The sequence below is a fragment of the Larus michahellis genome, chromosome 8, assembly GCF_964199755.1.
Source record: "Larus michahellis chromosome 8, bLarMic1.1, whole genome shotgun sequence".
In the NCBI taxonomy this organism is placed as follows: Eukaryota; Metazoa; Chordata; class Aves; order Charadriiformes; family Laridae; genus Larus; species Larus michahellis.
Window position 1 is genome coordinate 51606053 of NC_133903.1, and position 15903 is coordinate 51621955.

General features: G+C 56.2%; 1 protein-coding gene across 1 annotated transcript; it reads right to left on the reverse strand.

Annotated features, from left to right (window-relative positions):
• Positions 1–8666: 8666 nt before the first annotated feature.
• CDCP2 (CUB domain containing protein 2) lies at positions 8667–15492 on the reverse strand. The gene is made up of 6 exons (XM_074598284.1): positions 15282–15492; positions 13354–13701; positions 12928–13272; positions 12091–12444; positions 9163–9341; positions 8667–8981 (listed from the first exon to the last, which is right to left on the reverse strand). The coding sequence occupies exons 1-6, from the start codon at positions 15355–15357 to the stop codon at positions 8667–8669; spliced, it is 1617 nt and encodes a 538-aa protein (XP_074454385.1). The 5' UTR covers positions 15358–15492.
• Between the last annotated feature and the right edge of the window lie 411 nt (positions 15493–15903).

Sequence of the window (15903 nt, forward strand, 5' to 3'; positions counted from 1 at the left end):
TTTTAGATGAAAAGGGAGGATGAAAGGGCTGAGCGGTGGCTCCCTTGTGGTAGGTTCCTCTGGCACGGTGCCTTTGAAATAGCTGCTTCCCTTTTTACGGGGGCAACATTAAATGTAGGAGGCACCCAACCTGGAGAAAAGGTTCTTCTTTTTTTCCCTTTTCTTACCAGATTAAGCCCAGCCCACAGATTTTTTTTTCAGCAAAAGAGAAGATAAAGCCAACAGATCTACGGAGACCTGCTGCACCCAGCAAAGAGAGGAGGGGAGCACCTTCCAGAGGTGTGTGACATCTCCTGCTCTCCTCCCCTGCCTGTGCTGCTGGTGCTTGGGGAGCACAGGGTGGGCTTGGAGCAGCTCCGGGAGGGATGGAGGAGGGATTCGTCTTCTGACGAGCAAGTTTGGGAAGGCACTGGGTGACAGCTTGCTCCGTTTCCCCATCAGCAGGCACGGCTCAGGAGAGCTTTGTCCTGCCGCAAATGACTTGGGCGAAAGAAGACAGGAATAGACAAGATCCTCCCTGTCCTTCAGAAAAGAGAGTGCACAGCAGCTCACTGTTTTTCATCTTTTAAGAGGCTCTTCAAAGGTTTCTCCACAAAGAACCCAAACTTTCAGATCTCATTTGCTTCCCCGGCAGACCTGTAATACGAAGGGTTTGTTGGGCTGGCCCCAGATTAAGAGATGTTAAGGCAAGGAGCGGCCAGAGATGTCTTTTGGAGCCCTGATTATTTGAAGTAGGCTCCAGGCACTTTCCTGCCAGGGTATGTTAGCACACCACAGGACGGGAGCGTAAGATGGAGAAGAAATTGGGGGCTGGAGCAGAGGAGGGACGGAGGAAAGCGGAAAAGAAGAGGTAGAGGGAGAGGAACGCGTTGGGGAGTTCCCCAGCCAGCAAAGTCTCCCTCCTCTGAGTCTCCCTGGCTGCTTTAAGTGGCTGCGGCAGTTTTAAAGTGGTTTTAATGCTAATGAGGGAGCCTTCCCATAGCAGAGATGGTGTTGTGGAGGGTACCACAAGGGCTGGAGAGCCCTCCTGCATTTGTTCAAACACCCCTCTGCACAGGTGCTGGTACGACAGGATAAATCCCCCCCATCCCCATTCAGGTGGATGCACTGGCATTTCAGAGGAAGGGAAACTGAGGCACGAAGGGACTCTGACGTGCCACAGGAGGCAGAAAAGGGAAGCCTGTGCCAGGGTTACGCTGCAATTAATAGCGCTCTAATTCTTCTGCTACCAGTCCACAGAACAACATCCAGGGTCTCTGTCAATTAGACTAGATTATGGGATAATCCTCGCTAATTATATATTATTATACAGCAAGCACTTGTCTCCCTATAAAGAGTGCTCCTATAATGGACAAATGATGTTCCTTGAGCACAGCCAGCCACACTGGCAAAAAAAAAAAAAAAAGAGCCGAAGTTGCAGCCAATATTTTACCTAAGCTGAAATTTTCACATTGCAAACATGGCACTGCTGTCCCGGAGGAGGAGGAGGAGGAGGAGGGCTGCAACATGCAGAGCCAGCCAGAGATGGACGGCAGCCTCAAATCCACACACCCCCAAACCTGCAACAGAGGCATGACCGTGAGCTCGAAATCCAGCTGTAAACTCTCCCATCCGTCATGGAGCAAATGCCCCTTTCAGCCTCCACGCGCCACAACCCCCCGAGCCGGGGAGGAAGACCTCGCTGTCCCCGGGGCTGCGGCGACCGGGAAACAGGGTTTAAAATGAGCTGAGAAAACAACTCCCGGTAAACGCTACCATTGCATTTTTAATTGTCCATATGCTTGATCCATTATGTTTCCCCAGATGGCAGGGCCGCCTGACTACTGCCTCCTCATCTGTGCCGCCACGGCCGGGGTCTCCGGCAGGTACCTGGATCCCGGTCGCCCAGGATGCCCAGTCACGGCATACGTGTGGGAAGAAGGAAAAAAACCCCTTCTATTCAGCGAAGCAGCAGGGTTTGTGCCCACGAAGGGGGTGCGATTCTGCACATCGCCAGCACCGCTCAGAGACGTGGAGCTCAGCTCCGGCGCTGGCTCCCCAGGTGTCACGAGCATGCCGGTTCTCTGCAGCCCGGTCCCAAGCTGTGGAAACTGAGTATAAAATTAAAGTACACAAGTAACTCTCTGAGAGGAGGAATAGGGGGAGAGGGAAGAAATCACTGGAGGAGAGCTGTGAGAATCCTTGAAATACATTTCCCCCTCTTTCCCAGCACGAGCCTGACGTGGGGCAGCAAACCAGCTACCACACCTGCAATGTGAAGCCGGCCGCCACCTACATCCTGATGGTTTGCTGCAAGAACGTGGAGGGGAATGGCTTCTGGAGCAAACGGAGTGACCCGGCCAGGGCGAGCTTGGGGCCCACCAGTGCCCGCAGCGAGAACACACACCCCATGGCAGTGGGGCTCGCCCTGGTCCCCGCTCCCCTTCCCACCCCAGGCACCGCTGGTGTCACTGCAGAAAACTTTACTGAGTATTACACAGAATAAACCACCAAAGGGCAGTCGCCTGGTAAGGGGTGAGCAGCCAGCTGGTGCTCAGAAAGCTTTCCTCTTTCTTTCTGCAGCCACCAAGGTAACAAACTGGCCATTTTATTCTCATTTTAAGAGAAAGATGTGAGTCAGCAGAACATCACAGTGCCCCTGGAGCCACATAAATCTCAAGCGAGAAGAGCATACGATGCTTCTGCCTAAGAAAGCGTCGGGACATCCTTTGGTTTTATGGCTGGGTTGGTGCGGAAACCTGGGGCATATATAAAGCCTTCCCAGAAAGACAGAGACCTGAGTTACCTGTCACAGCCTGGGAATGGAGAAGCCCCCCAAGCACCGGTGCTCGGTGACCCCCAGGGTTGGGTTTGCAGCCTCTGACCTGCAGCAGCCCCCCACCTGCGGGAGTGGGGCCAGACCCACTGTGCTGAGCTTGCAGGAAAAGTTAAGCACCCACTCCTTAACTAATTATCCCTGCAGCCGGAGGGGGTCCATCCCCCTCCCCTCACCAGAGCCCGGTGATGTGTGCAGCCAGGAAACCATTCACAAGACACCAGAGAGCCCCGATCTCTGCCCCACGCTGCAGGGACAGACCCACCGAGGGGCCATCCATCCCCAAAGCTCACCCAGCCGCGGTGCTGCTCACGCCGGGCGGCTCCAGGGGACTGCGGAGCAATGATGCCAGCTCAGCCAAGCTGGCACCCTGCCCTCGCCACGCTCCTTCCCAACCCCGCAGTGCCCTGCTCGCCCGCCCACAGCTCTAGGGACACCCGGGCGGCTCTGAGCAAGCCCAGGTTCAGCTGCAGGGCTGGGCTCAGCTGTGTTGAGTTTCCCTCCTCGGCAGAGCGCTCCTGCCCTCAGGCTCCTCCGGGCTGCTGATGGCCATCACAGTGTGACCGGCTGCACCTGAATGGGCTCACTTTGGGTGCAGGTGGGATTTTCCAAGGCTGACAGACCCTCGCGTTGTGGATCATGACACCATGTGCTTGCTGGGAGCCCCAGTGGGATGCCCCGCCCTGCCCAGCACCGCAGGGCAAGGGGGTGCAGGGTCCTGTACAGGCAGCGGTGCCCATTTTGGGGCACTTCCACCATTGTTTCACTTGCCCAACGCAGCAGCACAAAAGCACGGCGCCCATCAGCACATCCAACCAGTGCGACACATTAAGAAAACCTTCCCGGTAAATAGAGAAAACATGGAGAGAATGGCTGGGATTTTTAGGATATTTTAGCCCAGCTTCTCTCCGGTAGAAGCGATTCCCCCAGGGAGGGAGAGGAATAAACCAACCGATCTCCTGGGGGCTCTTTCAGTCCTGTTTTCTATGATCTATGATTTTCGATCATCATTCTTCATCAGATTTGCATGCAGGCGCTTGCAGAGAGGTAACGGAGGCTCTTCCTCCCGCAGAACAGCAAAGCCTTTGTCTGCTCCAGAGGGACGCGGCTCCACGTCCATAAGCAAAGCCAGGAGATGGAGTGGCTGCATTCAGCCCCGTGCAATCAAATCATCAGGCTCTAAATAAATAATCAGCTGAGTAATGGGAGCGCTGGCTATGCCCGCTGCTCTCCCCGCCTGCTCGGGAAGTGCCGGGCAAACACCAACCAGGGAAACTGAGGCCCAATGTGTGAGGACAGTGGGCACGGTGGAGGGCAAGGAGCCCTGGTGATGGATTCCTGATGTCTGTTTGCAACTCAGCTGAGCGGCTCTTACATGAGAAAAAGGGTTTGTTTCACAAAATGACCCGGGTGGTCCCTCTCTCCGGGCTGTGGGCTTGCACCGTCCCCCACCCCGAGGCTGGGCTCCCTCCCCTGCCGGGCCAGTGCCCAGCCAGGGGACCTTGCACTCACTCACCGGGGATCTTCTCCCCTCCCAGCTGTCCCAGTGTGTCCTCCCGTGCTGCTGGGGTCTTCACCCGCAGGGAGGAGGACGGACGCTTGCTGAAGGAGAACTGCCACGGGTGCCACCCCTGCTCCGGTCCACGGCATGGCCACGCTCAGCATCAGAGCAGGTGGTGGCAGGGAAACTCTCCAAGCCACAGAGATGTCCCTTGATCCACTTCGGCGCAGCTTTGGTTGCACGGAGGAGATTGGATGAACACAGATTTCTTATTAAAATTAATCTGCAAGGCCGGAATAGCTCCATCCCCTGGTTACACCTCCCCTTTCTCCTCCTGGCCCCTTTCTGTTAGCTCTCTCTGCAGCTCCTGCTCGTTCTGCATCGCATCGCTTATCACAGTGACAAATGAGCCAGATCCTCCACAAACGCCCCTCCGCGCTGGGTGTCCCTGTCACAGCTGGCTGCGGGCAGGGGCTGGCTGGGCCATGGGAAAGGCAAGGGAGGGCTCCAGGAGAGCCTGGTGAGCGCCGGCGGGGACAGCACAACCATTCCCCGTCACGCTCGGGAGCTGGGTGAGCACGAAGCGCCCTGTGCACAAAGCCCCATTGTTGGGGAAAGGTCGCCTCAGGCCGGGAGGGTGACAGCTACAAGGGGCTTTTGTCCCAGCTGGGACTGGGACTGGGATGGGGACGTGCCATCGCCTGGGACTGGGATGGGGACGTGCCATCGGTGCTGCCAGGTCGTTCTTCGCAGTGGTGTGGGACAATGGGGTTGTCCCGCTCCGGGACCACGTCTCAGCCAGCAGCACCACGCTCCTGGGCTGGAGAGGGGAGCACCCTGACGTGGTGGGGGGAAGGAGCTGTGGAAGATATTGGGTGATTTGGGAAGTGGACGGTGTGGAAGCAAGTGGGATAAACCAGCTGTGAGCACGTTTGGGCTGGAAATCCGGAGGGGGTTATCACGGGCAGCTCAGGGATCTGGGCGGGAGCGTTGCAAAGCCACAGGCACGTCACGAGCCATTTTGAATGGAAACCAATCCTGCATTAACTGGGGAGAGGTGGTGCTCCCATGTCCCGGCCACCCAACCAGGAGGATGGTAGGGGCCCCAAACTCAGGGGTTACACCTCTGTCCCCATGATGTCCCCTTTGCCCCATGCCGTCAGCATGGCTTTAATTGGGGTCCTCACGCCCGGTGGTGTTGGGTATCTGAGAGCACAGAGGGCTCCTGGCCAGCATCAATGGTGACACCTCCATTTTTTTTGCAGACTCCTCTTCCCAGGGTGTTAAATTTGGAAGAGCAAGGGAGGGCCCTGTGTATCAGGGAAGAAGCGGTTTAACAGGGGATGTCAGCAAGCAAAATCCTGCGGGTCAGGGAGAGACTGGACGCCAAAACCTAGTGGAGAAAAACCTAATGAGACCAGCCGGGGTGCTGGGGAGCCCCTTGGCTTGGTGGAGCTGAGCTGCTCCCGCATCCCTCGGGATGCGTGCAGGCGAGCGTCGCACCAGGGATGCTCACGCGGCTTCAGACCGGAGACGGAGCTGGAAACCCTCCCTGGAGTGAGTGCAACAGCAGCCCGTATTGCTGCTGGACTCTGCGACCACGTTCAACTCCTCACTTGAGTGCACCAGCAACAGCTACCCAGAAAAGCCTCTTTTCCCTGCAAATGGCAGGTTCCCGGAGGCTCTGGCCGGGCGAGGAGGTGCCCGTCCTGTGGGCGAGGGGCTGGGTGCTGCCAGGCACGAGCGGCTGCAGCATTCACCTCTTTCAGCCAAATCTGGGCTGCCAGGAAGGTTAATTACATCTTTAAGTTTCTTCAGTTGTCAAATCTTGTAACCCTCTCCTCAAGCTGACAGTTATATACCTAGCAATTAGCTGGCAGCAAGGCTTTGCAGGCAGCAGGGGAGTCTGGCCTTGTTTCTCCTCTTTGTACACAACACGCTCTCAAAACGTTGCCTTAATGGAGCTTAACAGCGCTGGCAAATATTTCACTCGGAAATCTCGCATTTGCCGATGTGTTGCACCAACAAACGCCGAGTCAATCCGGGCTCTGATAACGAAGGCTCCTCGTCAGGAGGCGTGAGTAGACATGTGCCTTCATAGAATCATAGAATTGTTAGGGTTCGAAGGGACTTTAAAGATCATCTGGTTCCAACCCCCCTGCCATGGGCAGGGACACCTCCCACTAGATCAGGTTGCTCAGGGCCCCATCCAGCCTGGCCTTAAAAACTTCCAGGGATGGGGCAGCCACCACCTCTCTGGGCAACCTGTTCCAGTGTCTCACCACCCTCACAGTGAAGAACTTCTTCCTAACGTCCAGTCTGAATCGCCCCATCTCTAGTTTTAATCCATTCCCTCTAGTCCTACCATTACCCGACATCCTAAAAGGTCCCTCACCAGCTTTCTTGTAGGCCCCCTTAAGATACTGGTAGGCCACTATAAGGTCTCCTCGGAGCCTTCTTTTCTCCAGACTGAACAACCCCAACTCTCTCAGTCTGCCCTCATAGGAGAGGTGCTCCAGCCCTCTGATCATCCTCGTGGCCCTTCTCTGGACACGTTCCAGCACGTCCATATCCTTCTTGTAGTAGGGGCTCCAGAACTGGACACAGTACTCCAGGTGGGGTCTCACAAGAGTGGAGTAGAGGGGAAGAATCACCTCCCTCGACCTGCTGGCCACGCTTCTCCCGATGCAGCCCAGGATACGATCGGCTTTCTGGGCTGCAAGTGCACACTGACGGCTCATGTTGAGCCTCTCGTCCACCAGCCTTCTTCCCTCCCCAGACACCTCCGAGGCATCCGCGGGCTGGTGGACACCAGGAGGAAAAGCCACTTCATCACCGTCCTTTTCCTTTCCTGCTGCTTCCCCTGATGCTCAGCAGCAGGTACAGACCTGTCCCAAGGGGTGCGGGAAGCTGGACATCAGTCAGGAAAGGTTTTCACCCATGGGCTTGTCCTGTTGACCTCTGCTAAAAATCCCAGCGGTGGATTCAGCAGCCAGAGGGGTTTGCTGTGCAGTGTGATGCTTGTACCCTCCGTAGGATGGATTCCCCTTGGGAGGCAGCGCTACCAAAGAAAGGGCTCCTGGATTACCCACTGCCCTTGAATGACCACACTTGGACATTTTAAGATCTCGCCCTGCACCACAGTGTGTTTTGCACAGGCTGGGGCGGGTGGCCCCTATGCCAGGCTCCCAGGGCTGCTTTCACCCTTCTTCTGCTGTGAGATGTCACGCTGGCTTCGCCATATGCTCTCTTTGCCACAGCCACCCCCCCGTGATGCTAAAAGGGAATTTCCTTTGTGTTGGTACAGCACAAGAGGCAGGCAGGGGATTTTTGGCCATCCATCAGCCAGCAGCATCAGAGGTCCTGGGGAGGAACCCAAGTTTTCTGGAGGTGGAGGTGACCACAGGACTATCTTCATGCTCTCGGCTGCCAAGCTCACCCTCTGCAAGGACCAAGGGTGGAGGTCTGGCGTCACGGAGGTTGGCAGCAAAGCCCGTGTCAGTCCCAGGGAAGCCAGCCCCTCCTGCCGAGTCCAGCTTTAAAAGGTTACCAAAACCTCCGTGCCCACAGCTTCAGACTCCGGGAGTGATGCTGGTACAGAGCTCACAGTGGTGGACACCTGGGTGTGCTGGAAAGGAGGAAAACACAGAGAAGAGAGATCATTCTCCTACCCTCCAGCCGCTGGTGGCTGAAGGGCTCAGGTGAGTTCTGCGAGCAACGGGTGGGTTAGACAACATGCAAAGATCAAACGAGGAGCTCCAGGGCACCCGATGAATGTGTCTCATCACATCGCCCGCGGACATCCAGAAACGCCGCCTGGAAGCATCTACGTGAGCTACATCTATACTTGCCAAGTGGAGATACCTATAACACAGCTCTATGGTACCGCCTCGAGCACAGGTGGGAGAGCGGAAAATATTTGTTGGGAATATCGCTATATTTGAGGATGGTTTGTACCTTCAAGAATCCAGATAAAAATAATTGACAGGAGGATTTGCAGCCATTGGCAAACAACGTTACTTTCCTGAAAGCAGCAGCACCAGAGGGAAAACAAATTGAAGCAGGTGCGGGAAGAGTTAGGAAGCGCAAGAATTGTATTCCTGAGCCAAATGGACAGATTGAGACAGAGGAAAACAAATTGGGAAGGGAAGTGTCTGCCTATTGCCCAGATTTTTCAGGCGCTGGGAGGAGGTGGAGGTTGGGTTCAGGCTCAGTTTCGGGGCCTGGGAGCCGTGTCTCTGTTTGAGCAGCTGTGTTAGTGCTCAGCCCGGGGTGAGGATGGATTTTGGGGTGATTTCCACCCTGGGCAGGGCTGGGATTGCAAGCCCTGGAGATCTGGGGAGCAGCATCTTACAGAAGCACCAGCCCCACCACCGCGATGACCATGAGGAGCCCGGCCAGAATGCAGATGCTGATGAAGACGATGTCGCTGGTGTCTTGGCTCTTGGTTTCACGGGCATCCGTCGCTCCCCCCTCCCGCTGCTGGGCATCCACCAGGTTTTCTGCCTGGCTGAGCCTGGATGGGTCGGGGCCGGCGATGAGGGTCACCGAGGCTTCCTTCCTCTTCGGCTCACACTGCACCTCGTACTGGTGGATGTCCTCCTGGTCGCCCACTGAAAAATCGATGTAGAGGGTGCTGACGATGACGGACGTGTTGTTGCGTTTCTGCAAGACAACGGTCACGGCTTGTTGGGGCTCCTTTTCACAGGGGTTTGGAGGGCAGTTGCCCATGGATCAGACCAGCATCTACTAGGAAGATGGGAGCTCCTCTCTGCAGCTGGTACAACCAGCACAGGGCCAACCATCTACTCAGCTTGCTTTAAAGGAAGGTTCGCTGACCGCTTACCTGGGATTCGGTGCCGCAGGTGTCAAACCTGGTGTGTATTTTAAAGTTCCTGCCAACCACCTGGGCTGCACACGATGGGGTCCCCAAATAAATCCTATTCCTCTCCAGATGAGCCAGGGACTGCACGGGGATCTGGATGTGGAAGTCCGTCCGGGTGCAGCTGACGTTCATGGGCACAACTGTTGGGAGAGAAGCCAAGGTACAGGTGAAGGTCCATGGGGAGGGGATGTCCCCAGGCTGCGGCAGCTGGAGGGGCTCAGCGCAGAGCCACCAGAGCCACAGCCGCTCTCAAACCTCGCTGTCCCCATCGCACACGAAGCAGGTGACCGACAGTGCCAGGAGTAGCAGGGACATCGGCCTCACGAGTTTGCTGTGCATCTTGCGGTACCTGGCGTTGCTGCCACAGGACTCAGGGGATGAGATGAGTTTTCAGGGAAAAACGAGCCCCACCGAAATGCAGAAAGCATTATTTTATGTATCAATATTTTAGCCCTGCCCTGTGCCGAGGTCAGACACAGCTGGTTCCCAGGCACTGCCCCGCTTTCTGCCCCGGGGGAGACCCCACCACCGGCTTTCTTGAGCCTCATCCTCCTTTCCCAGCTTTCTGAGTGATGCCCAAGTGCCATCACGAGCAACACTGCGGTCACTCCATAAGCAAGGAAGGATGTACCCTGTGGGAGCAGCCCCCCTCCGACACTATAAAGCCAGCGAAACATTTGAGTTGCTGCCCAGGATTAGACCACGCCAGCTTTGCTGATGGCTTGCATGGGCACAGAGCTCCCCTACATGCTACAACACCCCTGCAAGAGACACTCTTACAGAGATGAAATGGAGGAGACGCATCTCAGGAGACTCCCACAGGTGCCTGTCCCAGAGCTGCACGGCTGCCACGTGGTCCCAGGGGAAGGGTGACCTGGGTCCCTGGCCCCAGGGCATCCTCCTGGGGATGCTGTCCCAAGTATCATCAGCCCTCCACCTCCCCCAGAATGTTATTTTTGATGGGGAGCTGGTGAGCCGTGCCTAGAGGGAACTGTTGTTGGGCTGCCCGCGATGCTGAGCAGAGGAGTGAGGCAATGGGGAACCCAGCCCCACTCCATCGCTCTCCCTCCGGCACCGTATTTGGCCCCTCTGGATGCAGAAAGCATCCGTGCAGGGAAAGAAGCAGGGAGAAAAATGCCCCCCTCTTTAAAGTTAATCCTCGCTCAGCTTGAACCAACCACTTGGGCAGTATGAATTATTGAATTATTCCAGCTCCCTCTGAATCTTGGCCTTATGAAACTGGTAAGATGCAATAAAATCAATGCGAAAAAATAGTGTCACTTTGCTTCACTTAGTGCATTATAAAACCATTAGAAGATTTACCAAATAACTAAAGTGCATTAGATCAAGAGGAGGAGGAGGAGGAGAAAATGGATCCTCTCTCCCGGCGTGAAGGCTTTCGTTCAAACGGCCGTAAATCTCATGCGCCCCACCAAAGTCACGCCCTTTCATGGGCCCGAAAGAAAACTATCTGCATGGCTGAAGGGCTGTGGCTGCGGAGGCTGAGGTGCCCCGTTGCCAAGGGCTCCCAAGGAAGCCGGAGAGTCCGGTGCTTGCCGATGAGAGCAGCCCCTCTCCTGCAGGGCGCGGGTGGCTGGGTGTGCCGGGCTGGCAGCTAATTGCCAGCAGATGCCCGAATCACTGGGCAAACGTAGCTGCGGCCTTAGCTTTATGGAGAAGGGCTCGGTTTCGTATCCAAGCTTTTGTCCTCCCCCAACACGCATCTGGCAGCGTGTAGCGGGGGATGCAGGAGCCTCGGGCAGCCAGGAGAAGTCACGTCCCTCTCCACCACAGGGCTTTCCCCCGCTCTTCAGCTAGCATCCCATCTGTCTGTCTGCAAGCTCCTCCGTCGGGAATGTGGTTTCTCCATGACCAGACACAGCGAGGCCAAGACTTCTCTCCCTGCACCCTGCTGTAAAACAGTAAGTAATAAGCAGGACAAGGACAGGGACAGACCTGCCGTACACACTAAAGCCCTACTAGATGTCCAGTATGACCTCTCTGCCTCCAGAGGCTGCAGAGGCTCAGGACAAAACTCCATCCTGTCTCTTACTCCTAGAGCCACATACCCCCAAATCCTTTCTGCTACACTGGAAACGAAGAACAATTTTGCTGCTGAGGGATAAAAGCTCGTAAATCCGGGGCCAGCCATCCCCCAGCTCCTGTGCCGCCGGTCCAGCATCCCTGCTCCGCCTCCAGCCCGCCAGCGAGGCTGCCCCTGCCTCAATCATCCCTGACGCCCAGGTCAGCTCAGACGTAATTATCTTGAAATACAACGAACGCCATAAATTCACCGACTTTTGAGGTGCAAAGGTTGGCAAACACATGAGGAAGGTTGCACGCTGCTCCTCCCACCCCCACCGGCTGTGGATGCACCGGCTGGGACACAGGGCATGCCAGCAACGGGGAGATCCTGGGCAGGATTGGCTGGGCAGATTTGGGAATGCTGTGCCCAGGGGTCCTGACCTTCCCAGTGCTGGTGGAGGAGAGGAGATGGTTTATGTCTGCCTGCTCAGCCATGTGTCAGCAGGGCCGAAACATCCTGGGAATCTTGATGCTTGAGCTGGTCACCTCCCCTGGGGCTTTGGTCCTCTCAAAACCCCTGGGTTTTCTCACCTTCACGCTCTGAGCGAGGAGAAGCAGCATGGCAGAGACGTGGGGAGGAGAAGCTGGAAAGCATGTCCTGAATACTAAACATGACATGGAGCGTGTGTGTCTCGCACTCTGGGAGAGCTGGAGTTCACTCACCATGTCTTCTCCACCCCATCCCTAAAGAGCCAGGTGCTCTGCTCCTGCAGATGGGTATCTTCACCGCACAGTCCTTCTGGAAATCATATGGCATGTCCCAGTGGAAATAAAGCATTGACGAACACCCAAGTGAGACCTTACCTCCCACGTAGGCGATGGAGAAGCCCCTCTTGGCTGTGTTGCGGTCGGTGTGGAGGACCAGCAGCAGCTGGTTGCTACGGGAGGTGACGGGTGACGGGTTCTCCCGCCCGCACCACCGCCCCAGCAGGGACCCGTTCTCGGTGCCACCATCAAAGGCGGCCAGATGGTCATAGTCACAGCCACCCGTCAGGCTGCTCCGGCCCTCCAGCTCCATGTCCAAGAAGAAGACCTTGACCTGGTAGCCTGGGGGCAGCTGGATGCTCCACTGGCACTTGAGGTTGTTGGGGTAAAAGCTGGGGTACCAAGGGCTGGAAAAATTCCCTTTGACGGTGGTGAACACCTCCTGGCACTCGCCTGCTCAGGAAAAAAGAGGAAAGGAAAAAATGAAAGCAAATCTGAAGCCCCCTGGGTGCAGACAAGCTGGTGGCTGAGCAATCGCTTGTTTTATTGCTAAAGCATGCTCTGCCCTCCACCTCACTGTTCCCCAGCCTTGAGTTTGGCCGATGGACACCCTTCAGTTTTGGGAGATGGCGACACCCAAGGTGGCCAAAGTCCTACAACTGCTGACAGGGAAAACCTGTATCCCCGGGGAATGGCATGAGCAAGGGCGAAGGGCAGCTCTTGCGCAAGAGAAAGACAACCTAGGGCCTGGAGGAGACACAACCAAGCCATTTGTGTTGTGTGGCTGATTACACTTCACACCATCATCTCATGAGCTCTCCCCAAAGGGCTCCCCTCCACTATCATCTCCTCTTGCTGCCATGGGAGGGAGAGCATCCCCACAACCACCTTGGGGACCCGTCCTCACACCCTTCCCACCACCTCGAGACCTCGCACCCGAGTAGAAATGGGCCTTGAAGCCCCTGCCGCCGATGTTGAAGTCTGACTTGAAGAGGACGAGGAGGTACGGGGTGGAAGAGACGGTGCGGGGTGGGCGGGCACTGCCACAGTAGCGTCCCAGGCGGGGGGCGGCGGCGGTAGGGCCATCAAAAAGGGCCACGTAGTCGAAGCCGCAGCCCTCGCCACCCTCCACCTGGAAGTCGGCGAACACCAGGGTGAGGGGGCCACCACTGCCAGTCCCCCCGATGCTCCAGCGGCACTCGGCATCGTTGGGGTAGCTCTCGGGATAGCGGGGGCTGGTGATCTCCCCGGACAGCCCCGTCAGCTGCCCGCCGCAGGCATCTGCAGAGAGGCACGGGTGATGAGGATGGTGGAGCAGGACAGATAGATGGATGCTCTGCCACCGCCATCCCTCCCCACTACCTTTCCGGTAGGCAGCAGCGAAGCCACGCTTGGCCACGTGGCGGTCGGAGCGGAAGACGACGGCCATGACGTGCCAGGCGGAGGAGAAGGGTGGCGGGGGGCTGTGGCCACAGAAGGTGCCCAGGAGGTTGCCCTGGTCCCGGGCAGCCCCGTTGTAGACCTGGAGGTAGTCGTAGGCGCAGGCGGCGTGGTACTCCAGCTCGAAGTGGCTGAAGGAGAGCAGGACAGAGGAGCCCTCGGCCACCACGATGAGCCATGTGCACTCTGTCTCGTAGGGGTACGGCCCCGGGAAGTTGGGGCTGGAGAAATTGCCGGAAGGTGCTGAGAGCACCCCCCCGCATTTGATGCCTGGGGGAGACAGAGGTGAACGTGACATCCCCTTTCCAGGGGAAGCCCAAAGGGATGGAGATGGGGTGCACGGCGCCGGCTCCATCCCACCACCATGAGTAAGGGAGTGAGTTTTAAAGGCACAGTGGTTCCAGGTTTGCCGGTGCCCCAGCTTCCCAGCCCTTCGGCTTTTTGCCTCCTGCTGACGATATTCCCTCCATATAACGGTGATATCAGTGAATTGTAGCCAGGAGAAATCGGGGTGAAGGGCTCGATGCGCTTAACAATGAGTTATGCATGTAGGGATCGATTTTCTAATGAAATCTTTATACTGAGACATGGTTATTATAAAATAAGTTGGAGGAGAGGGGGGGCGGCTGCCACCTGCCCCTGGGTCTGATGAGGGTTGGGGTGAAGAGGCTGATGTAGCGGGCACATACATCACGTCTGGGAGGGACGCAGACCCTGTGTGGCCTCGGGGGGACACACGTGTGTGTTCCCAAGCAAGGCTTGGGTGCTCGCTGCCATCAATCTGGGCCAAGTATATGGGGAATCAATAGTCAGCCAGCGCGCGTCGCTTTTCATCAGTCTCGCTGGGGCGGTGACCTCCTGGCAAGGGGGGGGGAGGTCCTGCGGATGCTCGTGGTGCAGCACCATGGCAAACGGATAAGGGGGGGATGTGTGTGTACATGTGTTTATTTGCATAAGAGGCAAAGCTGGCCAGATCTAAAACCACCTCGGTAATTACTGGGGATAGGCAAGAAAGTAATATGGGGCTGGTACTAAAGGAATAACGTTATTGGAGTAAATATCCAAGAGGAGGCGAGTAACCACGGGGCAAGCAGACTGGTGGACTAAGGGCTGGGAGACCCAGGGTGCCCCGGGGAGCCCAGGTGGGTGCAGGCAGGGGGGAGCGCCCACCCCCGGAACGGGATGGGTTTTGATTTCTGATGCAGCCCTTTTGTAAGAAAGGCCCTGCCACTTTTGGGGAGGGGTATGGCTCGTTAGCTTAATTAGCCGGCTGACCTGGCCCACCCTGCCCCCCAAATTACCGTGTTGTCTGCTAACCCTGCCTTGTGTCCTGGGGGTGTTTTATCCAGGTAAGGTGGGGGGTTTATTGCATGTGTATGTAACACACATACATACATACACATGTAATACACATACGTACATATACATACACATACATACATTCACATATATACGTGTATGTGTATATATACACACATACATTCACGTATATGTGTGTGTGTATATGTATATATATGTATATATATTTATATAGGCATGTGCAACTCTAGAAGTTAACAAAGGCACTAGCAAAGCACCTGGACACCACCACAGGACAACCCCTACCTGCAATATGCAGTAAAATCAGCAGAAAATCAAGCACGGAGCAGCATCCCGTGCTCGCTGCTGTGCACGGCGACGGCAGATCCCAGCTCCTTTCCCCAGGCCAAGCCGGGCATCCCCTGGCCTGAGCCGCTCTCCCTCCCCGGGCTGAGAGCTGGGACCGGCTCGCACCCCAGAGCCGCTGTGACACCCACAAACAGCCCTCTCCTCCCCGGGGTCCCCACTGGGAGCTGGGATGGGGCTCTTACCTCTGCTGGGAGCATCCCCGAGAGCCCCGCAGAGCACTGCCAGCGCTGCCAGGCAGCCCGCCCCCGCGCACCCCATCCTCCGGCAGGCAAACCTCCCCTCACCGGCGCCCCAGCATCCTTTCGGAGCTGTCTATCCGGGAGGGGGGAAAAAAAAAATAAACACAGAGAGAAATAAATAAAAAGCGGGAGGGCTGTAGAATTAATAGCAGAATGAATAATTCATTGCTTGTTTGAATTAAGAGCGGCAAGGTAACTTGATCTATTCCTCCCTTCCTTCACTCAGTTTTAATGATCTGGATCAAATGTCCCAAGGATTTACACTATACCAGATACCTTGTCAATACACTATATTTATAAGAGATATTAATGTTTCAGATATGGTGTATAATGGCAGTAAGTCTGGGCTGACAATATGCCCTTAAGGGGCTATGAAAATAATTTAGTTCACCCGGCAAGCCAGCGAACCAAAATGGGAATTTCAGACTTACCGAGGAAAAGCACCTCAGGAATTAACGTGATTTATACTGCGGCACCCACTGCACAAAAGCCAAGCGGTGGTAAAGGCTAGGGAAACGGGGAACGGGATTTAAACGCAGCCGCATCTCCACGTCGGCTGCGGGGT